General features: G+C 35.2%; 2 protein-coding genes across 2 annotated transcripts in view; one reads left to right on the top strand and one right to left on the bottom strand.

Moving 5' to 3' along the window:
* Window positions 1-21,813, top strand: part of LOC103511632 — a 37,216-nt gene extending 15,403 nt beyond the window's left edge. Inside the window, exons 3-10 of the mRNA XM_026825337.1 lie at window positions 517-635; window positions 668-995; window positions 16,924-17,000; window positions 17,441-17,541; window positions 18,061-18,160; window positions 18,334-18,397; window positions 20,383-20,540; window positions 21,039-21,813. Of these exons, the coding sequence (XP_026681138.1) occupies window positions 517-635; window positions 668-995; window positions 16,924-17,000; window positions 17,441-17,541; window positions 18,061-18,160; window positions 18,334-18,397; window positions 20,383-20,540; window positions 21,039-21,194 (1,103 nt within the window). The 3' untranslated portion in view covers window positions 21,195-21,813. The remainder of the gene's footprint in view (window positions 1-516; window positions 636-667; window positions 996-16,923; window positions 17,001-17,440; window positions 17,542-18,060; window positions 18,161-18,333; window positions 18,398-20,382; window positions 20,541-21,038) is intronic.
* A 111-nt stretch (window positions 21,814-21,924) lies between these two features.
* Window positions 21,925-27,829, bottom strand: part of LOC103511631 (prohormone-3) — a 10,912-nt gene continuing 5,007 nt past the window's right edge. Inside the window, exons 3-5 of the mRNA XM_008476357.1 lie at window positions 25,161-25,304; window positions 23,785-23,873; window positions 21,925-21,957 (exon numbers count right to left, since the gene is read on the bottom strand). Coding sequence (XP_008474579.1) covers window positions 21,925-21,957; window positions 23,785-23,873; window positions 25,161-25,304 — 266 coding nt within the window. The remainder of the gene's footprint in view (window positions 21,958-23,784; window positions 23,874-25,160; window positions 25,305-27,829) is intronic.

The raw sequence follows: 27,829 nt of genomic DNA, 5'->3' as shown, positions 1-27,829 counted from the left end.
TGATAACTTCTGATTTGGTGGGTTTGCTTTCTTGTGATATGTTTGAATTCTGTGATATGTTTGAGTTGTTCCTCACTGAATATGAATAATTCATTGAGAGTGTTATACCTATGTTGTTCTGATAAGAGCAAGTTACTCGTATGCTATCAAAATTTCGGATATATTCTGGTGCAATGGTGTCGTTAGTAATATGTATTTATGTTTAGGTCTAGTATTGGTCTGATGCAAAGTATTGTAATGGTATAGGCTGCCGAAAGTTGGTAGATTTTACCAATTACCTCACAGACAAAATTATACAAGAATATAAAGGCCTTTCTCAGAATACTGTAGATAGAGTTAACAAACCATTAAGCAATAAAATGCCCATTTTAACAGCAATGGTAGAATTTTATCGTAATTAGATCCTCCAAAGTGTTGGTAGATCATACGGAAACTAAGAGATTCTCAAAATATTTTGCACAAGCCCAGAAATCCCTGTTATTCCAAGATGCTGATTCCTTCCGATTATTGTACTAGCCATGCAGTTCATCATGCAGCATCAACAGGAGCAGCAATATCATCAGCAGAATCAGCAAGATCCTCCCCACTCTCTATCATCCGACCACTATCCAATCTATTCGTCCAACCATCTGGATGCACGACCAATCCCTAGCATCAACAGGAGCAGCAATATCATCAGCAGAATCAGCAAGATCCTCCCCACTCTCTATCATCCGACCACTATCCAATCTATTCGTCTAACCATCTGGATGCACGACCAATCCCGACCTTCTTCACTCAAACGCAGAAACCCCACTTCCTCCTCAACCTTCTCCAAGGATTTCAGCAACCCTGGAGTCTCACCACAACCAAACCAACCTTCGTGTACATGAACTCACGACCTCACGCCTCTCAACCAATGTCTACGACGTTACCAGACGTGATAGTGCGTCCAGTGATGGCAGATTCTTCCGTAGCGTCTTCACAAACCGTGTCTCAGACGACAGGATTCCGCGGTAAAATTTCAATTCAGTTGCACTTTTCTTCTGAGCGTCCTACATAGAGGATACCACACAAGGCGTAGTCTAAAGGATCACTTAATATTGCACTGATGGTTATGGAGTAGTGGAATCTTCATCTGGTTAAATAATCACGTATTTCTAGTCACACTTATCACTTGGGAGTAGTTTCACGTATAGATGAAAGTTATGCAATATTGGTTTTATCTATTGATTGTTTAACACTTGGACATTTTCTGCACATTCACTCAGCACTCTGAAATCACTTTATTTTTCTAATTATTTTCTCTGGTTATGGAGTAGTGGAATCTTCATCTGGTTAAATAATCACGTATTTCTAGTCACACTTATCACTTGGGAGTAGTTTCACGTATAGAAGAAAGTTATGCAATATTGGTTTTATTTATTGATTGTTTAACACTTGGACATTTTCTGCACATTCACTCAGCACTCTGAAATCACTTTATCTTTCTAATTATTTTCTCTGTTTGAAGCTCTTTTTTTTCAATATTACCTTTTTACCCCTTTAGAACGAATCGTGAATATGCCTGGCTATCATCAGCCCTACTTAAGAGCAACAAGGAACCTTTACCTCTGCAGCTTCTTACCTCTAGTTACAAATAGCAAGGGAACAGAGTACACATTTATAACTCATTTTGGTAGGTAGGTCCTGTAATAATAAATAATTATACATAGTAATAATATAAGCATAATCAAGGGAACAGAGTACACATTTATAACTCATTTTGGTAGGTAGGTCCTGTAATAATAAATAATTATACATAGTAATAATATAAGCATATGTTTAAATATGATAGGTACATAAGTATGTTGAGAACTACCGTGCGGGTAAGTTGGTAAGTGACTCAGCATTCATACTTTGCTTACATAACGTGAAATCATCGCAAGAAACTCTTTTCCAAAGAATTCTAATCAAACAAGATCCGGAATAAAAATAACAAAAATATTCAAAGAACTTTGAACTTGTTATCATGTCATGTGAAATACAACATCTCACGCATCTTCTGTCTGTCGTAATGTTATCAACTTATCACTTTATCAGTGGAGAATAGTGTGAAATATTTTTTTTTTTTTTAGGTTGACAGAGGGAACTGTAACTGCTATGGTCTTATCGTCCCGAAATCGAAGAGAGAAGGAAGACAGGATGGAAGAAAGTTGACAGAGGGAACTGTAACTGCTATGGTCTTATCGTCCCGAAATCGAAGAGAGAAGGAAGACAGGATAGGAGAAAGCGATTATCGTCCCGAAATCGAAGAGAGAAGGAAGACAGGATAGGAGAAAGCCTGCCGACAGAGGGAACTGTAACTGCTATGGTCTTATCGTCCCGAAATCGAAGAGAGAAGGAAGACAGGATAGGAACACAGAGGGAACTGTAACTGCTATGGTCTTATCGTCCCGAAATCGAAGAGAGAAGGAAGACAGGATAGGAGAAAGCCAGGGGGAACTGTAACTGCTATGGTCTTATCGTCCCGAAATCGAAGAGAGAAGGAAGACAGGATAGGAGAAAGCCAGCCGTTCCGACTGCTATGGTCTTATCGTCCCGAAATCGAAGAGAGAAGGAAGACAGGATAGGAGAAAGCCAGCCGTTCCGAGAACAACATTATCCCATCAGGATAAAATCCGCCTCGGGCGGGAATCGAACCCGCGGCCTAGCGCCTACAAGGCAGACGCACTACCAACTAAGCTAACTAGGCTGGCGTGAAATATTTACAGGCAATCAGGAATGTCATTTTTTGATGGGTCTTTTATTTGGTTCCTCCTTTTAAAGAAAAAACATTCCTCCTTTTGATTCTTGTAACATTCTTTTCTGGAAAATTTTAAAAACTATACATTACTATGCCAAAGAGTGGAGAATAATGTGATTTTGATTCTTAGGAGTCATGCAAGAGAAAAACATTTGACTCTCTTTCAATGAGGAGAATTTTTTTACTTTTTCTACCTAAGTACATACTCGTACTGTTTTTATCAGTGACCATTCAGGAGCTTCATCTCTACTTACTTAAGGTACACACCTACAGCACTGAAAATTACTCGTAGTTTAGTCAATCTTTTCTTATCAGATAAATCACACGTGATTTGAAACTCTTTGTTCTGTCTACGAATGTCAACATAGTTTCTAATGATGAAAATGATATGAGAGTTTTTGTAAGGGAAATTTAACATTTAGTAAATGTTTTAACTCGGTAGTTTTATTACTACCGATCTTAAAAGGATTAGGTTAATCTCCAAAACTTATTTCAATACAGAGGAAGATACCTAATATGAAAGTATCTGAATCTCATTTCTTTTAAAGATTTCTTTCAGATTTCGGTAATTCTCTCAGAGAATCTGCTTTGGAAACTCCTATCCTGAGTAGATTTCCTAGAATCTTCAGATTTTCACGGATATGGAATTCACGCGTGGTTGATTCTATGTGGATCCTTATTTTTTCTCTTGTTTACATTTCGTTGGGATCCTAAGAGACATTGGATTGCTCATTCACCTCTTACTTTACATCCTGTGTCACATTAACACTTTCAGTGCTTCGGGCCACAATCCCACATTGTGCTTTTTTCTGTCCATTCCAGTTTTGTCTTGCGTTTCTTGTCATTCATTTGGTTACAGCTTTTCCTTTTGTGGGTTTTCCCGTTTGTTACTACACTTATTACTGTGGTTTTTATGTATTTAGTTCTTTTTATTATATTTTTCTTCAATCTTTTCTTATCAGATAAATCACACGTGATTTGAAACTCTTTGTTCTGTCTACGAATGTCAACATAGTTTCTAATGATGAAAATGATATGAGAGTTTTTGTAAGGGAAATTTAACATTTAGTAAATGTTTTAACTCGGTAGTTTTATTACTACCGATCTTAAAAGGATTAGGTTAATCTCCAAAACTTATTTCAATACAGAGGAAGATACCTAATATGAAAGTATCTGAATCTCATTTCTTTTAAAGATTTCTTTCAGATTTCGGTAATTCTCTCAGAGAATCTGCTTTGGAAACTCCTATCCTGAGTAGATTTCCTAGAATCTTCAGATTTTCACGGATATGGAATTCACGCGTGGTTGATTCTATGTGGATCCTTATTTTTTCTCTTGTTTACATTTCGTTGGGATCCTAAGAGACATTGGATTGCTTATTCACCTCTTACTTTACATCCTGTGTCACGTTAACACTTTCAGTGCTTCGGGCCACAATCCCACATTGTGCTTTTTTCTGTCCATTCCAGTTTTGTCTTGCGTTTCTTTTCATTCATTTGGTTACAGCTTTTCCTTTATGGGTTTTCCCGTTTGTTATTACACTTATTACTGTGGTTTTTATGTATTTAGTTCTTTTTATTATATTTTTCCAATTTAAATTTGTCGTCAAATCAAAATTTCAATCTGAGACTTGAACCAGAAAACTTATTCAAGAAGGCAAATAAATCTTTCAAAACAATAAAAAGTTTCTCAACATACCTACCTATTTATAGGTAGGTATGTTGAGCTGGAAATAAATATGTTACATTACATATTTATTTCCAGATTATTAATCTTTCTCACGAAAATTCTCCTGTAAAAACCTTTTTACACTTCACACAATTTTATTTGGACTGCTCTTCACACCTGGGGACCTAGGTATAAATGGGTTAACACAAGATGACAGTTCTAGAAATTCGGGGGGACTGTCCCGGCCAATTCGGGACGTTTGGCAAGCCTAGTTGTAGGTAATACTTTTCGCGTTTGACTGCGAAAATTTGAAGTGGTTCTTAGAACTTTTGAAACGGTGTATTTATTTATGTAACAGACCCATTCGTTAGATTGTAGACCCTACCATGTCCTGAAATTCGGGACTGTCCCGGCCAATTCGGGACGTTTGGCAAGCCTAGTTGTAGGTAATACTTTTCGCGTTTGACTGCGAAAATTTTAAGTGGTTCTTAGAACTTTTGAAACGGTGTATTTATTTATGTAACAGACCCATTCGTTAGATTGTAGACCCTACCATGCAGATCAACCACAACAGACCCTAATGCAAACAAAAAGTTAAACACACAAAGTAATGTTTTGACATCTCAAAATATACGAAACAGATTTCTCCATGCTCCCAGACTAATGTAACTCTCTGGAGAAATAAATATGTTTTAAATTAGGAAACCTTCCCAGCCAGCTATCTAAAGAGCCAGGCTTTCTGAATGTTCAAGTTAAATACACGGCAGTCGTTTGTAAAATAAATTACCTTTTGATTAGACATTACATTTCTGAAAAAGAAGATTAAGCCCCTTTGGAAAAAAAACTCATCTAAAATTTAAATAAACAAGGTAATTTATAATAAAGTAAAAATTGTCCTAAAATCCTTAGGTAAATATTTACAAACAAAATTTTCGACCCTGTGTAAACAGCTCGGGAAATAATGGGTACTCCAACTTTTAACATTTCAAGTTCAGTTTTTCGTATTTACCTTTACCTGGAAACTGTGGGAACCTACAAGGGAGTCATTTTAAGGTCTTAGCCACAACTGATTTCCATTAGCTACTCAGTTGTCCTCACAAGGCCGGGTGTACCCCGTCCAAGCAGAGAAGCAAAAAAACTTCAAATCTGTCAGGAATCGAACTCGGGACCTCCGGTGTGCAAGCGTACGATACCCACTCCGTCAAGGAAGTTTCTTCTTCCATCAATCATGCTTTCTGAAAGTTTATCTTAACCCTTTCAGTCACGCCCCTTCATTTTTAAATATGTATTTTTATTATTATTATTTCCATAAAATTAGTTTCTACCGATTTTTCCTCCCTAGGTTCACCCTCAATACTCCCCCTCTGATTTCCGTAATGACGTGGCGCTCATCAAGATTGACAAGGATGTGGTGTTTAAGCAGCACATTATACCGGTGTGTCTACCCGACCAAACTGTCAAGCTTGTGGGCAAGAGTGCCACAGTAGCCGGATGGGGTAGAACGAGACATGGTAAGGAAAACTTTTTTATATAGGTTTGATAGAGGGGCTGGCGAAAAACGCAAAAGGGTATAGAATACAAAATGGAAACGCCGCACCGACCCCAAATAGAAATTGGGATAAGGTAATGTAAATGAAGAAGGTAGAGGGAATGATAACCGCTAAGATCTTATCGTCCCGAAAGACAAGAAGGAAGATTAGATATTAGAAAGCCAGCCTTTCCGAGAACGAACTTCATCTGCTTGGGATAAAATCCGCCCTGGTATCTTTTGGTGATTTTGGCACATCCACTGAAAATACCATTAGTTGCCTAGTCTCTCTTTTTCTCCATCTATTACCTACAATTTGACACTTTCGGCGCATCTGTCCTTCCCTCTAACTCTCCTTCTCCTTCGGTCCTTCTTTACTTATTTCATACTTACGTATTCTGAAAGCGTCATCACTGTCATCAGCAATACCTACCTACGTCAGCATCTCAAATGACGTGGCGCTCATCAAGATTGACAAGGATGTGGTGTTTAAGCAGCACATTATACCGGTGTGTCTACCCGACCAAACTGTCAAGCTAGTGGGCAAGAGTGCCACAGTAGCCGGATGGGGTAGAACGAGACATGGTAAGGAAAACTCTTTTTATATAGGTTTGATAGAGGGGCTGGCGAAAAACGCAAAAGGATATAGAGTACAAGATGGAAACGCCGCACCGACCCCAAATAGAAATTGGGATAAGGTAATGTGAAAGAAGAAGGTAGAGGGAATTATAACCGCTAAGGTCTTATCGTCCCGAAAGACAAGAAGGAAGATTAGATATTAGAAAGCCAGCCTTTCCGAGAACGAACTTCATCTGCTTAGGATAAAATCCGCCCTGGTATCTTTTGGTTATTTTGGCACATCCACTGAAAATACCATTAGTTACCTAGTCTCTCTTTTTCTCCATCTATTAGAAACAATTTGACACTTTGGTGACTTTGGGCGCATCTGCTAAAGATATCACCTTCCCTCTAACTCTCCTTCTCCTTCGGTCCTTCTTTACTTATTTCATACTTACGTATTCTGAAAGCGTCATCACTGTCATCAGCAATACCTACCTACGTCAGCATCTCAAATATCCTGGAAAAGTCATAAACACACAATTCAGTTCGCTGTAGCTTTCCTTGTTTCGTTACAACAGACAATTCAGAAGTATCATTTTCAGTCTAATTTTATTTGAGTTATTTCCGTGTCCGTGTGGGTGTTGATAGACAAATGGTGTAAATTAGGTCGTGAAAAATTACCCCGGGGGGCGATGAGTGAATGTCTTTCTGCTCCGTCTAATTTATCGCACTTTGTTACTTTGTTTATCTTTGCTTCAACTTCCTCGCATATCTCTGGTTTCTTCTTTTGTTTTGTTGGTTTTCTTTGCCACATCTTTTACTCTCGCTTCAAAATGATATAGATAAGTAAGAAAAATAATACATACCTACCTATATAGTTAAAATAAAATTCAATACTACCTATTTGTCCTATTTCGATGTGGTAAACTCTCGGAAATAAATTATCATTTTGTATTTTGAATATTAAGTCAGCACATAATTATTAATTTTATATTTTAATAGCTTTATACCAACCACAAAACGAAGTGGTTGGTAGCTCCGAGTTTAAATGTACTGGTTTTTGGATTAAGATTTCTGTAATTTGATTCCAAATTCGAAGCTGGACATAAAGTAAGTAGACATGTCTAAAACTGATATCTGCTGATTTCATGCTTAACTATCAAGTTTTTTCCTCATTTATAATAAAGAGGTCTTTTTCGTTTACCAGGTTTTCAACCTATCGTTTACCAGGTTTTCAACTGCGTCGATAAATGTGAAAATAATAATGAAAAATAAACCATAATAATATTTAGCATTTTTTCTAGGAAAGATAGGTATACTAAAATTTACAAAATTCGCCTAAATAGAAATCTACGCTTAGTAAAATAAATCTTTCGAAGAAAATGTTTCAAGGTAAAATACCTATTGGAAAATAAATTTATCTTACAAATCTGCACTTGTATTTACGTCTATACCTATGAGGAACCTTATAATTCAACCCGTAATTTACACACCTGATATAATCATAGGATCTTATCGCAAGATGATTAATTATTACATAGACATTTATTACTCGTAATTTTATAATGATATTAAACATTCTTTTCATCTAAAGACCATTTTTAGGTATCAATAATGTTTGTCCTCCATACTTCGATAAGAATATGACACTTTCTATGTTGCAAATGGAGACAAAAATGGTTAGTGTGGTTAAATTTATTAGGAGGTAAATTATTTACCTTTGGTAAAAGCAAAGTGCATACCTACTTAGGTAGGTATAAAATTATATTTTTATTTTTAGGTAACTATATATAGAGTTGTGTATAGAGACTTATATACTAAATTAAAGTTAATTAGGTAAGATATAATAAAAAATAAATAAATGATATGGCTAAGATGATATGTATATGATATATAGACGGTTTTTTATGTACTTAATTATGTTCTACTTTTAATATGTATATAAAAGGTAACGAAATAAAAATAGACAATTAAATACATAACAAAGTTCCGGAAAATAAGATTAAGTTTGCAAACACTCAGCACAATTCCTAGAAAAACTAATTCTGTCATTCAAATGGGGAAACTTCAAATAGAAATATTGAAAATATAATTACCTTTATCGATGAATCATGAAGAACGTTGTACACGAATAAAGTTTTGAAATTCACTTTTTTCATAATTTCAAAAATTCATAATTCGCTTTCAAATTTTTTGTAACTATACTCCAGCTCTCAATTTTATTAAATTACAAGGTATCATTTATTTCCCAATTTTTACTTATAATTAAATTTGATTTTTTTAGGTGAGCAAAAGCTGAGTTCATTAACATCATTTTAAATCAACTCTTTCTTTTTTACAAAAAAAAAAACAATTTCAATTAATTTTAAACTGAGACTAATAAAAAATGAAATACTCCAGTTTCAAGGAGAACTTTTCCTTTTATTTTGAGTTTTCTAATTGACTTTTATTTAAAAAAAAAAAAAAAATTTCAAGGAGAAATTTTCCTTTTTTTTTTAGTTTTTTTATTTGCTTTTTTTTAAAAAAAAAAAAAAAAAAAAAAAAAAACGAGAGTGAGGAGATGAAATTAATTGTCTATTGTTACTATGTACTTATATTAATGTCATCATTGTCATCATGAGAATAATTTCATTCCAATGAACATCGCAACATCATTCCAAAAGTAACTTGCAATAGTTTTAAGTGAACTTTTTTTTACCGTTCTTATAGGAAGCTTCGTCCAACATCTATCACTTCAATATTGAAATTTTCAATTGTAGGTATTACAAGAAAGATATCAAACGTTTTTTGTTCAAGAAAATAATGACGAACATCATACAAATATTGCAGTACATTTGAACGTACCTGTAGGGTATTTTAATATTTCTACTGAATTTCAGGTAATTAATTAAAAAAACCATCTCAATAGCTAGTAGAGCTATTTCATTTTCCATACAATAACTTTTAAAATTTGCCACCATAGTAAAAATGTGGGAGTATTAGGGATCTATTATTAACATCCCTCTCTACAGCTCGTATAAAATTTACAAGCTAGATAGGTAATTCTCTAATGGTTTGGTGACTGTTTTCTTACAATGCATCATAGATTCTCAAAAAAATGTGAGAAAAACTTATGTAAAATACTCCTAACTTGTTCGTTCTAATCTATGTTATACTTAAGACCGATGTCTGAATATCACTCACAACATTTCCATTCATGCATTCAAACTGAAACCTAAACGCTAAAGACTTCAAAGTAAATAAGAACTTACCTACAAGATATCACGAGAAAATTCTTACACAAGAAAAGTTGGAATTCTTTTATCCCTTAAGAATAATATCTTATACTTCTAGGGTTTGAATAACTTAACTACAAGAAAGAAAATACTTACTATGAGATCAAAAGTTTCATGAACTTTTTATCTTTGTAGACTTATATAAAAATTGATAGTTTTTTTCGTAATGCATTAATTTTAATGATATGTACTTTGATATGTTTATGTTTTTATATAATGGGGTTATGTTTTGTGGGAACGTTCAACGCCTAATGTGATTAAACATGGATGTTTTGCCTGTGAGACGTTTCTCTCCTGCTGTCCGTTCAGCATCATTCAGTTTGAATTGTAAGTCCGAAGCTACTGGTCCAATGCACACTAACGGATCTTTGAAATAAGAACATACCTGGAAAAGGGAGAAATTGAAGCTAAATTATAGCCTCGTGTGCTCTATTTCCTAGCATGCCCATCCCGTAGTATGTCCCTTATCAGATAGGCAAAAAAGGTTGATATCAAAAGCCTGACACTTTGAAGGCTGAATAAAATTTCAAAGCTCATTTTGAAAACGGAGATCATAAGCCTTCTGTTTCAAGTTTGCAGACACTGAAGAATTTGAACACATTGACACTCAAGAGCTCTGAGAATAATACATAATAGACAGCGGAAAAATGAAATGGCTTTCAGTACTTGAGAAATAAAAGTCAGAAAGGTGAATGAGAGGAAACTTTTGCTTTCGAAACATGATACCCTATTTCCTATCTTATCAAATTATTATTCCAACGTGGTTTTATCATCCTTTTCATACCCACGTCAGCCATGTCTCCCTATTTCTTACCTCTCTGTCTATTTGATAGTATTACGTCTTGGATAGCTACCTATCTGTCTATTCTAATACCTCGTATTTATTCAAGTTTTTTGAATTCCGCGTCAAAATCAACATTTTGATTAGTGGTTCTTGCGGCAGTGTGAGATTCATCATCATTACAAAATATATATTGTACCTACATTGAATTAGAAAAAAAGGAATTAATCCGAATTATGTCAACAAAGGGAGAAGCATAAACAAAAACTTTATGCGGCGTTGGAATTCGAGGTTCTCTAGGTTACGAAACCAAGGCTATAGCCAACTTCATCAACTGGGACTTTATAACATTTTATAACACAATTTTCTGCCCACAAGAGAAAGTAAAGTTAAAATTGATAAATTGGACTTTTTTTCGCCAAGGAAAAACACTGAGAAGCATAAACAAAAACTTTATGCGGCGTTGGAATTCGAGGTTCTCTAGGTTACGAAACCAAGGCTATAGCCAACTTCATCAACTGAGACTTTATAACATTTTATAACACAATTTTCTGCCCACAACAGAAAGTAAAGTTGGTAGATATTGATTTTAAAATTGATAAATTGGACTTTTTCTCGCCAAGGAAAAACATAGAAAACGGAGATCATAAGCCTTCTGTTTCAAGTTTGCAGACACTGAAGAATTTGAACACATTGACACTCAAGAGCTCTGAGAATAATAATACATAATAGACAGCGGAAAAATGAAATGGCTTTCAGTACTTGAGAAATAAAGGTGAATGAGAGGAAACTTTTGCTTTCGAAACATGATACCCTATTTCCTATCTTATCAAATTATTATTTCGACGTGGTTTTATCATCCTTTTCATACCCACGTCAGTCATGTCTCCCTACTTCTTACCTCTCTGTCTATTTGATAGTATTACGTCTTGGATAGTACCTCGGCTGGGATTGAACCCACGCCCTCCTGTTTACCAGGCGAGCGCCTTGACCACTACACCACCGAGGCAGGACCACTACACCACCTACTGAGTAGGTGTATAGGTTCAAATTGGAGATCTAATGCCCTACAAGGTAAATTCTGTTAATTACTAAAACTGTGTTTACTTTTTTTAAGAGGTTTGATGGAGGGAACTGTAATTGCTAAGGTCTTACCGTCCCGAAATCGAAGAGAGAAGGAAGACATGATAGGAGAAAGCCAGCCGCTCCGAGAATGAAAATTATCCGTTCAGGATAAAATCCAACCCGGGCGGGAATTGAACCTACAGCCTAGCGCCTACAAGGCAGGCGCGCTGCCAACCAAGCTGGCTATGCCTATGTTGTAGGTAGGTAGGTACTCGTAAAAGGGGAGGGGAAGTGTTGTATCCATGACAACCAAACATCAATACTTCGATCGATCGATACCTACTGTTAGATTTTTCCAGTTCAGTTGTTGAACACCCATTTTAAAAAAAAAAAAAAAAAAAAAAAAAAAAAATCGCCGAATTGGTAAAGTGTTTGGTAGTTATACCTGGCTAAACATATTATCAACCTAATTTCTCCTAACCAACCTACGATCTAGCCTGTATATATAACCTGTATTCCTGTAGAAAAAAAACCAACAGGACGTAACTGTAATTGAATTTTGATGATTAGCAGCACTACATCCAAATCCGTTGCAAATGACATTAAACTGTCGTGTTCACAACCCTAGGCAATGCCTGCATGAGTCACTTGCCAGGGAAACAGGAGAGAGAGAGAGACAGACAGACAGACAGAGAGGGAGGGAGATAGAAAGAGGCGAAAAAAGAGGTAGGTTAGGTTAAGAGGGGATTGGGGAAGAGAAATAGAGAGTGAGAGAGAGAAAAGCAAGGAGGGAGAGAGAGAGAGAGAGAGAGAGAAGCAAGGAGGGAGAAAGGAGAGAAGTATAGAGAGGGAGAGAGATAGCGGCAGTATAGAGAGAGAGAGATAGCGGCAGTATAGAGAGGGAGAGGTATGGACAGGGAGGGAGGGAGTAAGGGAAAGAGAGAGAGAGATAGAGACAGAGAGGGGGAGAGAGAGAGAGACAGAAAAAGAGGTAGGGAGGTAAAGAGGGCCAGGGTAGTAGAGAGAGAGAGAGATGGATCAGAGGAGAGAGGGAAACAGAGGGAGGGAGAAAGAGATAGAGAGAAAGAAAGAAGTAGAAAAGAGGAGGGAAGAGGGGGAGAGAGAGAGATAAGGAAAAAGAGAGGAGAAAGGTAGAGAGGGAGTGGGAGTAGGTTAAAATGTTACATTCATTACCTAAGAGGGAAAATATTTTCATTTCACGTTACATTAAATTCTGCTGGATGCTATACGTACTGTATACAGTATACCCTAGTGTAAGTACATGTAGGTACAGTAACCTACTCCCATTTACTGTACTCTACTCTACTGTTACAGTAACTTACTAATTTTACTGTATACGTATAGTTATGTATACGTACATACCTACAAGTACATACTTACGCAAAAGTCAGTGAAGGAGATAAAGATACCATTCCCTACATCTACACTATATTTTGTTGATCTGGAGTATGGACTTTCATTCATTTTCACCACCTGTTTACCATCAGACACGGCACTGTATAATAGTTCACAATAAATTAATTAATATAAAATATATTCACAATAAAATTATTACATATTATTTTACATACGAGTAATTACCATAATAATTATTAACTACTGCATTATTTCTACTGCAACCTTTTGTAAAATCCATGTTCTACCCCATACCCCCTACTAACAGAAATGACATACGAGTAATTGCATTAATTTTACAATTTTAATTTATTACAACATGTTCACTTCAAAAACATCACTGCCAGCACTGGCCAGCAGTGAAAATTTAACGCTGCTTATTCATATGTATACCTAGCACTAACGCATAAATTGTACTTTTTTATTATTATTAGTATGTAGTAGGGATTATTATTTTTCCTTTATATTCAGTGAATATTATTAATATACCTACAGACAATACCTAATCATCAATTCAGCTTAACTCTGTACACAAAAAGCCCACTCTGAGGCTTATGTGTAGATGTAGGAGCGAACAGCCCCAAAAGATGGGTTAAGCTTATACGAATCTACTAATCATCATATGTAATTATAAGTACGGCAAAACTACCCACCTATTCGGGGACAAACCGTGTTTCCAGGGCTATATGGGTTTGAAAATTGAGGGGATTGATTGAAGAAAGGCGTAAGTCGACTTACGCCCTTCAAATACACCCGCACAAAAATTATCGCTTTCAAATTAAAGTGATTGACCGTCGTATGTATGAAATCTAAAGATAAACTTAAGTTTAACTTAAGACGAACAATGTTGCCAATTTCATGTCATTTCTTGAGGTAACTGGCACCATGTATTATTAGTAATATCAGATTTCTCAGTAATTACTTGTTAGCCAATACATGCTTTCATGCGTGTCAAATGCAGATCAAAAAGATCTATTTGTTCCTAGTACCGAGGAACTTACCTTTTTATCCAGGAATCTAAGTAAAGGTCTAGCCAAGATGAATGAAGTAGTCGCTAGTTTAAAGAAAGGACTTGTCAAAAATACAAGTACCATAATCTAGTATGAGTATACCTATATGATATCAAGGTCTGTATTGGAATCTAGTGAGATTCTCAAAAATAGTCACCAACTTCTACGTCCTCTACAACCTACAACTCCAGTATACCTAAGCAAAAATGAGAGTCACCTAAAGTAATAATAAGAGTTGATGGTAGGAATTTTTCACATGGCATACCTCAAATAACATATCACAATGGAATCCTCTATTATACTATTATCTACAATGACTACCTTACTATCACTACCATCAATATTGAATATCTACCTACTCATTATTCATTAATCAAATGGTAGACCATATTGATACGTACCTACTACTCCATGTACATAAATCCATAGATCTGTGTAGTGACATAGGTATGCGTCTTGAAGACATTTGTGAATATATGAATGGTCATATCGGACTTAACAAAACCAATAATCGATGGAAATAGATACTAGTCCTACAAATATGTACGGCATCCTAGGTCAAAAATTACAAAAATATACCTAGGTACCTACCTACCTACTATTTTTGTACGTACCTAATTTCTTACCTTGGTCAAACAAACTTAACCACGACTGAGATCAGTAAATTGAGCAAACTCCAAATACAAATATTTGCAGCAAAAAGTAAAAGTATAGGTCGGTGTGTTAACTAAAAAAAATAATACAAAATGGGTTTCGTAAACAAACAAAAATTGTGGGTTAGCGAAAAAGAAAGTAGTACCTAGATTTTTTATGTTTTGTAGATTCTTGATTGGTAGATTTGGAATGTCAATGTTTTGGGCAAGAGTAAAGCACATGCTTGTGGAATGGTCGCATCATCATACATTTCTGAATGTCAGGCCGTTATCCCATAAATGGAATTTACTCGTAGATCTTCTGGTTCAAGAATCTTTTATGGATTGTGGGTATATTCGTACCTGTAACCTGTCTCCTTTTGCAAAGTCATTCTATCATCATGTAAACTCATAGGAAATGCAATTATTGGATCAATGTACTCACATTGTTTCTCATTTTTGCTGATCAAAAGAAGAGCAATCTCATCTTGTTCCTCGTCTTCTTATTTCTTCATTTTGAAATCCATTTAAGAGGAGTGTAAAAAAGATTCCTAGGAAGGAAAGTGAAAAAGCATCTCCTTAGTAGGTCTTTTGATTAGGTGACCATCAATAAGGGTGTTTATTTTATGTAAAAGAATTCTTCTCTTCAATCCTTTTCCGTGTCCTCTTCTTTCTCAAGCCTTAAATTTTCAGTAGTCAGCGACGTAGAGCGCCCGGTCATTGATCTCCTCTTAAGAAGAGTTGAAATCGTTATCAAAATCTTCTCGTTTACCCCCTACCTGGACTCCAAATTATAAAACCTCATAACTCCAAGTTATACTCATAACAGCAACTCCATAATTATTATATTAGCTACAGTCATAGGTATAGCTAGGAAATCTCGAATATTCCTACCAAATTTCAGCTTTCTAGGTGTTGTGGTTCTCGAGATAGAGCGATCAGTGTGTGAAATGTGAATGAATGAAGTTGATTGTAAAGTTATTACGAGGCCAACACAGCGTGTAACAGAAAAGACCTTTGGGTTGTTTCTCGGACTACTCCGCACCCCTCAACCCTTATTATTTACTCCACAAGAACAAGCTTAATACATAGTTACTTTGAGGGTATCCCGTCTGCCTTGTAAGCGCTAGGTCGCGGGTTCCATTCCCGCCTGGGGCGGATTTTATCCTGAACGGATAAGGTTCGTTCTCGGAACGGCTGGCTTTCTCCTACCCTGTCTTCCTCTTCTCTTTCGGGAGCATAAGACCTTAGCAGTTACAGACATGGAGCGATCTATTGTTACCCTGGCCTCTTCATTCCAGTGGTTCAGTGAACTTAAAAAATTGTCATTAAAAAACCCCCTCAATTTTGTCCTTGTCTTAAAAGTAGGTCCTTACTCCAAAATAATCTATTTAGGACTAAGGACCAGTCACACTTGAGACATTACATATTTATTTCCAGATTATTAATCTTTCTCACGAAAATTCTCCTGTAAAAACCTTTTTACACTTCACACAATTTTATTTGGGCTGCTCTTCACACCTGGGGACCTAGGTATAAATGGGTTAACACAAGATGACAGTTCTGGTGCACCAAGTCTTTCACTTTCAGTTAACCCTCTAGTTCCCAAGAAAGTACGAATGGGTTTATTTCTCCAAGATTTGCTCCAGTATAATCCATCATAAATTCAAAACCCATTGAAACTTTTGATATCCAATCAACCCCCCCAATCCCCCATCAATGACAATGTCCTATAAATGTTTTGTGAACAACATTGTTAATTATGAAAACTTTTTTATAACTCGTGGTAATTTCTTTCTTTATTCAGCACTTGGAGTACCAAATCTATCACTGTACCAAAAGCACCATTCACCAACTGTTTAAGTTTTACATTAGATTAAATATTGAAAAGCACACTTTCGGCTCATAATAAGAAAATTGACGATATTTACGTAAACCGATTAAAATTTGAGAGAGTGAGAGAGAGAGAGAGAGAGAGAGAGAGAGAGAGAGAGAGAGAGAGAGAGAGAGAGAGAGAGAAAGGTACCTACAAAAGATTTTTCCGTCCAGGAATTCAAAGAACAAAAGGTATTTTTCCCCTGCTTCATTCTAACCTTGTGTTCAAGACCTTTGAATTCCTGGACAGAACCTTGATTTTCCGGTTGAAATTTTTCTTCCAGGAAAATCAAGTAATTGAATTTTTTGTTCTTTAAAAGTAAATAATATTCAGTGTCCTGTTTCCAGGATGCGGAGAGCTTTACACCCGAAGTCATCGGATAGTGGGAGGACACAGCACTAGCTTTGGATCTCATCCCTGGCAGGTAGGTAATTATTCAGCACTCAATTATTCAGAAAATCAGAACTCAGCAATCTTCGTGCCCGAGTGGGTATCACACTAGGGTTGCACGCCGGAGGTCCTGGGTTCGATTCCCGGCGGGTTCGAAAATTTTTCGACTCGGTGGTTAGAGTTTGGGGTGCACTCAGTGAGGACAACTGAGTAGCTACTTTGATCTAGTAGTGACCAGTGGAGGCATTATTAGTGTAAAAAGATTATTGAAATATGAAAATTGATTGGAAACGAGGCACTTAGTAATGCTGTGATATCCACAAAAGTTGTGAAAAGCTTTGCTTTAACAGAAATAAAGTGAGGACGCGACGCAACGAATTCCACATGTAAACTTTTCAAAGCTGCACTTTGCTACAAAATTTTTTCTTTGTGGGGTTTTCTGGGTGTTCTGATTTTTTCCTTTACTTCCCTCAGGCCGCTATCATCAAATCGGGATTCCTATCGAAGAAGTTATCCTGTGGAGGAGCGCTACTCAATAACAGATGGGTGGTAACAGCCGCTCATTGTGTCGCTACGTAAGTTATATTAGACGGCAATTAGTACTAGTTTGGTGTGGAGGTAAGTATATTTGACATCATAGGTAAGTTTAGAATGTTTGATATGTGTAGACAATATTTAAAATGTACGAGTCCAAATAGGTACTGTCCCGTTCGGAAAAGGTCAAAAGAAGGAAAATTTCTGTGAAAAGCACTCGTTAGGGTGGAAGAACTCTATTATTGGGTTATTTCCCCTGATTTTGGTTGTTGGAAAGATACAATTGATACATTGAAGTGTCGAGTTTTCCGATATAGAGTTCAATATTAGAGTTCCGGAACCCAGTCACTCGATTGGGCTTTCGGTACCCTAGTTTTTTTCTCTCAGTGTAAAAGTCCAGAAATTTGCAAACCGCCGCTCCCGCCGTCAAATCTTTTTATTATTTATTTAACTCATGAATAACTTTGCCTTTTCTTCGATAGAAATTTATTTTCAAATTTCCCCACAGATTTGATTTACCTTGCGCCAAGCACCTTTCATTCCTGTTTGTTTTTCCACAGAACTGCAAATAGCAATCTAAAAGTGAGATTAGGAGAGTGGGACGTGCGGGACACCTCGGAAAAATTCCTGCATGAGGAATTCAGCGTGGAAAGAAAAGAGGTAAGAGGAAATGAAGAAGTGAAGAAATGGAAATGGAAAAGGAGTTCGAAAAAAGTTCCCAAATAAGTTTTTTTTTTTCTTTTTTTTTTTAAGAGGTTTGACAGAGGGAACTGTAACTGCTATTATTAAACCTACAGTTTTATGGCATTATGGCCAAATATTCTCGCTCTCAGGTCAGACTGAAGACAATGTCGGCCAATCAGATGTTTGGAATTAATACTTTAGTGCGACTTGAGAGCCAACATTTTGTTAGTAAATTTATGAACACATTTATGGGTGTAGTAAGTTAAAGAAATGCTCGTGACACTTGTCACTTGTGTGGTAAACTTGAGTGCTAACTATATACAAAGAATATTAATTGAGACTACCTAAAAGTTAGTGTGAGGTTTGTGACTGTCTTATTGTCTTGAAACTGTTGTCTTTGAATAGGAAGATAAGTATGGTTTTATGTAGTACCTTAGTACCCATCATGTTGAAGTATGGGCTCACCATGAGATGTTTGAGTGAAATGCAAGAAAATTGACCGCAGCTAAGTTTCTCTTTGAAATATTGTCCTCGTGTGTCTGGTTATTATTCGAAAACTCGAGTTAAGGTGGGTGTCAAATCCATATGTTGTTGGTTGTAAAACAATATTTCGAGAAATGGACTGGTCATTGATTGAAGATACCTACATAATATGTATCTTGTGAGCATTTACAAATAAAAAAGCAAACAAAATTGGTAGAATACGTTGATCTTCGTCTGCTGTAAATTATACTGGTCTTAAATAGGCACTCATTTAGAACATAGTATTTTTATGTATTGTCTATGAAGCCGTTGTAGGTAGGCCATAATCGCCAAATCCGCGAACAAAATCGCGAAATCCGCGAACATAATCGCGAAATCCGCGAACATAATCGCAAAATCTTCGCTTCAAAGAAGTTTGCGTTTATGTTCCATGCTTTTACGAGTAGGTATCCTTTAGATGTCTAGTATTTAGGTCATAATTTTATATACCCATAGATATTCTTGTTTAAAATTAAAGTTCGCCTTCATCTTATGTTTTAATGACTTTGGATATTTTTCCCCTTTGGTCCTTTGTCTGAGAGTGTAATTTCGGGACCTCATCAGTAATTTATCACTGCGTTGCGTTGTTTTATTAATTTTTAAATAGAATATGTATAATGTATAAGGTCTCCTATTTTATTAGTAGAAAAACAATTAACAAGTGGTTTATGTGTTTAGATGTAAGTTTTCTTTAAACAAACAAAGAGGCTTTATTAATTTCCTTATCCCATTAAAAGGAAAGTAATGTATTTATTTAACTATTGGCGTAATTTGACAAGCCACCTAGCCAACAGTATAAAAACGAGGTAATTTCAATTATAATGCTATAGCAGTCCTAGGCTTTACATCGTATGTTTCCAACGCCTAATGACTTCTTTGTGAACACTGAATGGGTATTGTCTATTGACTAAGCATCTATTGACAAGTCATTTACGTCTTCGAATAGTACGGGCCCATATCCTGGTGAACATTTTAGGTTAATCGGTTAATGATATAATAGAGAGATGAGAGCCGGGTAACACAAATGGTATTTAGGTCTGATATCTACGTGTTGTGTGTCATTAAACTGTCATGTCTTCCTGATTGAAATAAACTGTCATATCGTGTACCGTGTAGTACTGGAGTAGTCTATCTGGGGACTTTAACACGTTGAGCGCCAAGCCATTTTTACATGGGTGCTCGCTGGTACCACGGGAAAAAGTGGAAATTATCGCGTGGTACCAAAAAATTTTTATGTCAATTTTAGATGTGTGAGGTGTAGAAAATAGATAATGTACACAAATTTGAGAAACCAGCCTGAATTATTATTAAATATGTTAAATATTAACCAGCCTGAAATTTCCCTAAAGAAATAACCAAATAGGTATCTTGCTAAAGAAATAGCCAAACCAATTAAAGGTTGAATGTGAAGGGCATCTATTCGTAAACTTTTTTGTAGCCAAAACCAAATGTCAGTCCAAAGCCTCCGTGGTAGAGAGCGGTTTCAATAACAACTTCAGATTTCTTACCGAGCACCTGAGAGCTATGTCTAGCTGAAGAGATCCAATAAAAACGAAACCCGTTCCAGACTGCTCGAAGGTGTCCGGCCAAATTCCCTTGATCTTGCCAAAGGAGCAGAGTAATCATTTTCCCCGATGGAGCGATTTTTCTAATCCATTCTTTTTCCACATTTGCAGGTGTATCCACGGTACCTACCATTCTGCAAGAAGTAGAAGTGGAGGTAATTCCTAATGATCGATGTCAGCGCTGGTTCAGATCAGCGGGAAGAAGAGAAACTATTCACGATGTCTTCCTCTGTGCTGGGTACAAGGAGGGAGGACGGGACAGTTGTCAGGTAAGTGTGAGGCGAAGGTCCTGCCGGAAAATGTAGAACTTGGAGAAGAATGGAACGAGAAAAATGAGATCGAGAGAGGAGGAAGAAGAAGAACTGTAAATAACGTTCAATAAAAAAAAGAAGAAGAAGAAGAGGAGGAGATTAAAAAAGAGTGGGGAAAAGAAGAGGAGTAAGAAGAGATTAAAAAAGAGGAGAAGGGAGAGGAGAAAAAGAGATTTGAAAGAGCAAGAAAGGAGGTGAATAAGAAAGAAAAAGAGAAAGGAGAAGAACAGAGATTGAAAAGGAGTGGGATTATGAACTGGCTATTGGAAAGAACCACAGAGGAGACGAGAAGAAAAGCACTCTGCACTCTCATCTGTGAAGTTCGTCCTTTTGCGAAAAATTCCTCAACTAGGTACCTCTTTTATAATATTAAACAAATAATGCACCTTATAAAAAATAAAAAAAAACAGCTCATCCCTAAACGGAATTCAGCTAATGAAAGTTCCTTATTCGCAGGGAGATTCTGGAGGACCGCTCACAATGTCTCTGGATGGCAGGAAAACTCTCATCGGTTTGGTATCCTGGGGGATTGGTTGCGGCAGGGAACATCTACCAGGAGTTTATACCAATATTCAAAAATTTGTGCCATGGATCGATAAAGTAATGGTCTGAACCAAAAACCTGTAGTAATTTATTTGAACAAAATGTGTTAAAAGTGTATTTATTATACTCATCGTGTAAGTTCTATTAGGAAAATACATTTTGCTAGCTCCGGACCCTGAAGGAATTTAGATTTTTATTTTTCCTTGATGCATGATAACAAGATTATACCTAGGTATTTTCCATATTATTTAGATTCTATAGCAATAAAGCTCATCTCACATAGGAAGCGTAAACATGCGACTTTGCTTCTAATGTGGAATAGGTCTTAAAAGGCCTTAAAAGGAATAGGTCTTTAGTAATTTCTCCTTTTAAAACCAACCATCATATTTCCATTTTCTCTTAATTTTAAAAAGTTGATCTTCCTCCTTATTCTGGGTTCGGGGCAGCAATACATATTGTGACTCGTCAATGCTGTGGTACAAAAACTTGAAAAAGTATAAATTCCCTGTCTCATATTCGCGCTTTGTAAGTTGCAGCTTGAATCACCACTTGGCATAGATTTTGATTGAGAAGTTTGATAACATAATGCTACCTCATTTCTGTTGCAAACGTTGCAATCTTTATATTTTCTTGATATCTACTTGAAGGGTGAAAACGCCTTCGAACTAATTTATGTAGATGATTGCATCTTTCTTTTACCATTCTACAATCTACCTTTATATTTTCTTGATATCTACTTGAAGGGTGAAAACGCCTTCGAACTAATTTATGTAGATGATTGCATCTTTCTTTTACCATTCTAGTGTCTCTGAGTTTTGATTTTGTACAAAATCTGCTTGTCAAAAGTTCACTGTTATTTATTGAATTTTAGATCATTGAACATTTTTTAAATGTAAATAATCGTAAACTTAAATTAGTTGTTCCTCCTATTTCCACGGGAGAAAAAAGTTTTTCTTTCTCTCTAAAAATATCTTGGATTTTTACAAAAGTTCACTGTTATTTATTGAATTTTAGATCATTGAACATTTTTTAAATGTAAATAATCGTAAACTTAAATTAGTTGTTCCTCCTTTTTCCACGGGAGAAAAAAGTTTTTCTTTCTCTCTAAAAATATCTTGGATTTTTGAAAAAATTACAACGTATTTTATGTGATGTGCTGTACTAAAATACCTAGTTTATTGTATACTGCATCATCACAAATTTCGAAGTGTCAGTTTTGATTAGTTTTTTTCCCCATCAATTACTTAGGTACCTTAATTGTCATTTTTGGTTTCTCGTTTCTAAGTTCTTTAAGCAAAGTCCATCTTCCATTTTCTTTACCAGGCGACAATTTTATTTATTCCCTTTCCTATACTCATTGTTCTTAATATTTCCCCACAATGTCTCCAGTTCTCAGTACTTATTGGGGTATACCTATTTACCTTGAGGTTATATATGTAATTTTTTCACTTGAAATATTTGAGCAGGACTCTCCTCCTAAAAAATGATTATTGGCTGTGATAAAATACAAACATACAGCCTCATTTTCCAATAGTTCTAAACTCATTTCAATCACCAAATAGTTTATTTCACTTTTAATGCACTGCTTTAGTAATTCATTTGTACAATAATTTTTATCGTGTTATTTACTTTACTGGTTGATTGGGGTTTATTTTGTTTTTTAGACTGTTTCATTTTGGTAATTTTTGTATAGTTATTATTGTTTTTTCACCAATTATCTCGGTAGATACATACTGGTCTTTCAGGTGAACGTAGCGTAGGTAGTAGGTAGGTGTATGTTCCAAATAAAGCTTCATACTGTTTAGGGATAGTAAAAATATATTCGTTGGACCAAGGATTTTCAATATCTTCTATCTTCGATTTCAAAATGGTTTTGCAATTAATTTTGAAAATATGTATGAAAGCAAAAGAACTCCCCTTCAACTGTAAAAATCATTCGTTATATACTATGTACCTGTTTTTTAAAGAAGAAAAACTGTTTATCATTGATAACAATTGTGTAAGTTTGAATTCATTCAATTTTTTATTTTTTAATACCGTAGAAATTTTAGTTACCTACTTGAAAGTATTTTCTCAAAGTCGTATTTATTTTTATTATACAAAGTTATTAGTTTTTTTCTGTACTTGTAATAAGTCGTATGAAATATTTTCCCCCATGCATGTATTTTTTGTTCGGAAAAGTAAACGTATTTGTAAAATAAACTTTGTACTTATTTTCTACTTTCAATAATTTTATGTACAACCAATCCTGATTTTTCTTTCTACTTCTTAGGTATTTTCTTTTTCTCAAGAACCATTCATTCAGCACTCGCGACAAAAAATACCTAATTCGTTAAGTAATACTTACCTATTTAGGTATAATAAAAACAAAAGTTTCAATACTATTTAAGTTCTTTTTTAAAAGATGATGATTATATTGTGGATGTTCGTTTTTATTTGTCCAAATAGGTACTGGCTATAACTTTAACGGTTTTCTATCATGAGTACCTACCTAAAATATTTTTATATTTAATAAAATTAAAATGTTATATAAATGCAATAATAAATAAGAAAAAAAGATATGTATAATGGTTTTTAACTATCACAAGAAATATGTTTTTATGTTTAACAACATTTAATGATATAGAGAAAAACACTTTCTTCTCAACTTTGGACTTACCTTTCGCGGTGCCTGTCTATGTCTGCGTTGGAACTGACAGCATAGACCTTTGTTCATATCGCACTCGCTACTTAGAGAACAGTCTTCACCTGGGGAAAAAATAACATAACATCGCTAATAATAGATGTATGTAGAGTCTTCCATCAAGATACATCGCTAATACTTGTTGTATGTAATAGAAACTAAAAATCGAAATAAATATTTTTGGGCTACTGACTTGGCAGGAAACTTTCTGCCACGAAATTCAGAAGGGAACTTTCTGGCACCAAATTCAGAAACGATAGCGTTACTGGCTTCGGACTTGGCAGGAAACTTTCTACAACGAAGAGCTGTTTTTGTGGGATTATTTTCCATAGAAAACACATAGACCGAGAGCTAGGGAACATTCTATAAATTATGACAATCGTAAAAGAAATAAAGAAACGCAATACTCTTAATGCAAACGCAAGTGAGCATAAATCACTCTGAAAGTTGTGTTAGGTCGTCACGGCAAGGTTAATTACGAGTAGAATTATAACTGTAAATTTATAATGCAGGGATTTATAACGAATTATGTAATTATGACGTCATGTTGTTTCCTTATTGTGTGACACAAATGTTAATTGCAAGTTAACCCTTTCACCCCTAAAGGAACAATACGTCCCACAGAATCATGATTTTTAAAAGTGGGATATATCATCCCAGACCTATCGAAAAAAAATCCGTTCTCAGTGTTTTTCAAATGTTTCTTTTGTGATCGAAGAGGTCAGAAAAATTCACTTGGCTAACATGTCTGGTTTTGTCTCCAGACCGATTTTTGTTCAGTACTAGGAGGACACATGGAACTTTATAGAGGTCTTATTTATAGACCAAATAATAATGCCTGATCAGGAAAATTGAAAGATTCTTCCTAAAATAAGTCGGGGTGAAGGGGTTAAGCAGGTAATGTGCAACCAATGAGGTAGTGTTTATATTGTAACGCTATTGTTTGTGAATTTCATTTGTTTCCGACTTTATAATCGTAAACCTTGAACCGTGAACTAGAAAGTGTCATAAAATCAGATAAAACACTGCTGAGAAAGCCTTTACTCCCGATGTCTACCAGTAACACCAACGAAAAGAATATGCCTTATTTATACCGTTCGAATAAGAGTAGATTGGAAAACATCACACATGCCTTCAGGCACATTCCATTTGTCAAGCTCTAGGAGTCTAGGGTTACCTTGCCCTTGGGATCAATTTAATTTGAAGAAACCATTTCGGTAGCGATAAAAATTTGTAATGAAACAAAAAGTGGATATTGTTGTTGTTAGTTGGTTTTTGGCGATAGGTGGTGTTGATTTTTTTTTTCTTTTTTTAAGACGAGTGATAGACCAACCTCGATTCTTGATACTTACTGTACTGTTTCCTATTGGACAGAGGGGGCTGACAGGTCCGTCGTTCTCCATTGTCGATACAGATCAGTCCAGTCTCACAATCATTATCTCGACGGCATAGCTCTCCCTGCCTTAGACCGTAAGCAAATAGACATGATCCGATCACTGGAGGAACGAAAATCAGGATTAAAATTAGTAAAGAGTTAGTGAGTTATAGGTGAAAATGAACTACTCTTTTTAGTGAACTACTCAGTCTAAAACATGAGATTCTAAAACATGTAACTCAATTTTCAACTCCTGATCCTAGTAAACCTAAGGGAGTTAGGATCTGACTCATTGGCTGAGTAGTTCAGGAATTTAGGTGTGCCTGGTTCATGGGATAGTTAAGAGAACATAAAGGACAGCTAGGAGAGTTTTTGATACCAATTCTAAGGAGGTCTTGGGACTTTATACTGTCATTTTATACTTTTGTTTTGTGTTTTACACCCACAACAGCTATTGACTATAGTTGTGGTTTGTAAGCAATTATTGACACTATTTACATACACACAAACACGCACATCACTAATAATTGCTTTAATTATTATAAAGTTCATAATAATGTAGATTTTCGTGACAGATAATATAGTGCTGAATATAAAACGATTTTTTCCTACTCTTAAAAATTGGATTTTTAGTTGGGATTATCTATCATCTACCAACATGTATTGTTGTTATCATACCTAATTTTAGAGGGTCACTTGATAATTTCAGTAATCTGGGGGAACATGGGCATGGGGGAGAGATCTTCAAAAATTGGTGTGATCGAGGGGAAGAAGAGAAATACATATGAAGAAATAAAAGACCAAATTAATGAGTATAGCACGCAAACCAAAGTCTGTAAATAAAATTATGCGATGAAACAACGTAATAAAAAACTGAAATTATTTTCCATTGATGGGTAATGAAAATGAAAATATTTGCATTACGGTATAAGCTTTGCACATTGTTAGCCTGTAATAAAATAATGTGTTGAGTAATTATCTAAAAGTCAAAGGTAAAAAGGTTTTAATAGCTTTAATGGGATCACAGTATCTCAACCCCTTTAATCAGACCTCACGTTTTAGTATTTTTTTTTTTTTTTTTTTTTAAGGGAAACCAAGTTTCTCAACCCCTTTAAACACCCCCCCCTTTTTTTTTTTTTTTTTTTTTTTTTTTGTAGCTGTTCCAAGAAATTCTCTTGTAGGTTTTTCATTAGCCTAATGATTTTTGTTTTTGTACAACAATGGAACGGAAAAAGTCAGGCTCCAATTTCAAGACTGTAACCTTCACTTTGAATATTAGAAACGTATTCCAGGGTCGGTCTACAATATTATTACTGACAGTTCAGTAAAATACACACTTGATTAATTATTTCGGAACTTCTATTACAAGTTTTGAAGTTTACAACTTTTCCTAAATAATAATAATAAAAAAACATATCCACGTGTTAGTATCAGTTCTTATTGAACAAGAAGAGTTTTCATATATATATTTTAAGTTTCCTTCTCAACTTCCTGACAAGAAAAAGACGAGAGGAAAGTTCTTCTCTTTCCTGTACATCAGGTGAAGGAAATTGTCAATTTCCTCATTTCTAACTCTCCAAGTGTCAAGAAATAAAACTACCTTTACAGAAACTAAAGAAATCAAAAAGGGAATATCATACTCGAACTTGGTTGGAAAACAATATTAAAAAAGTACTTATGGTACGATTTTGTACGAGGGCAACACAATTTGAAAAGTCGTTATAACATTAAGGTACCCTTTTCAGAAAAATGTTCTGTTTTGAACTTTGGAAATGGGAAATGCTAGTTTTGAACTTCACAAGGAAAAGTGTAGCTTTTATAGTATAGGAATGGGACTATAGGTTTAGCTGCTTGAAACATGATACTGTGTCCTTTGTCATTTTACCTTTGCAAGTCAAATAGGATCTTCATTTTCCTTATTACTGCGTGAGACCTTTCCTTCTTGTAATTATTTTCCTATCATCTCATTTCCCTTCTTTCTGAAGGTCTGAATAATAATAATAATAATAATAATCAACCAAAATAGGACTTGCCTATTAAAAGTAAGAGCTCGCGCGCACCGAAACAGGATAGTTCACAGAAAAGAGGAGAAGCTGAAAGCCCTGCCATTCTGGGAATCGTTAAATGTCAAGGGGAGGTAGTTTGGAGAATTTTTTTTCATTTGTGTCAAAATCATTAAATTGTCTTACAATGGAACAATCCCCGTAATCTAGAGGTTAAACTTGGAATATGGTGGATGAGTCATCCACCACATCACCAGGACGGAGCCACCCATCACCAGTTCCGCGAGCGGACCATTTGTCCTCCCGCACCAAGTTAGGGTCGGCTCCATACCTTAAAATAGGAGTATATTAAAGCTCTCAAACTGGTGTTATTATCATCATTCGATGACGACCTCATTTCCCTGAAAAGTCAGGATACGCCTCGTCATATTTATTCGTGATAATAATAATAATAATAATATAATAATAATAATAATAATAATAATAATAATAATAATAATAATAATAATAATAATAATAATAATAATAATAATAATAATAATAATAATAATAATAATAATAATAATAATAATAATAATAATAATATAATAATAATAATAATAATAATAATAATAATAATAATAATAATAATAATAAACTAAAT

This window comes from Diaphorina citri, unplaced genomic scaffold, assembly GCF_000475195.1.
Source record: "Diaphorina citri unplaced genomic scaffold, Diaci psyllid genome assembly version 1.1 scaffold734, whole genome shotgun sequence".
Taxonomy (NCBI): Eukaryota; Metazoa; Arthropoda; class Insecta; order Hemiptera; family Psyllidae; genus Diaphorina; species Diaphorina citri.
This window is presented reverse-complemented; position numbering and strand designations above follow the sequence as displayed.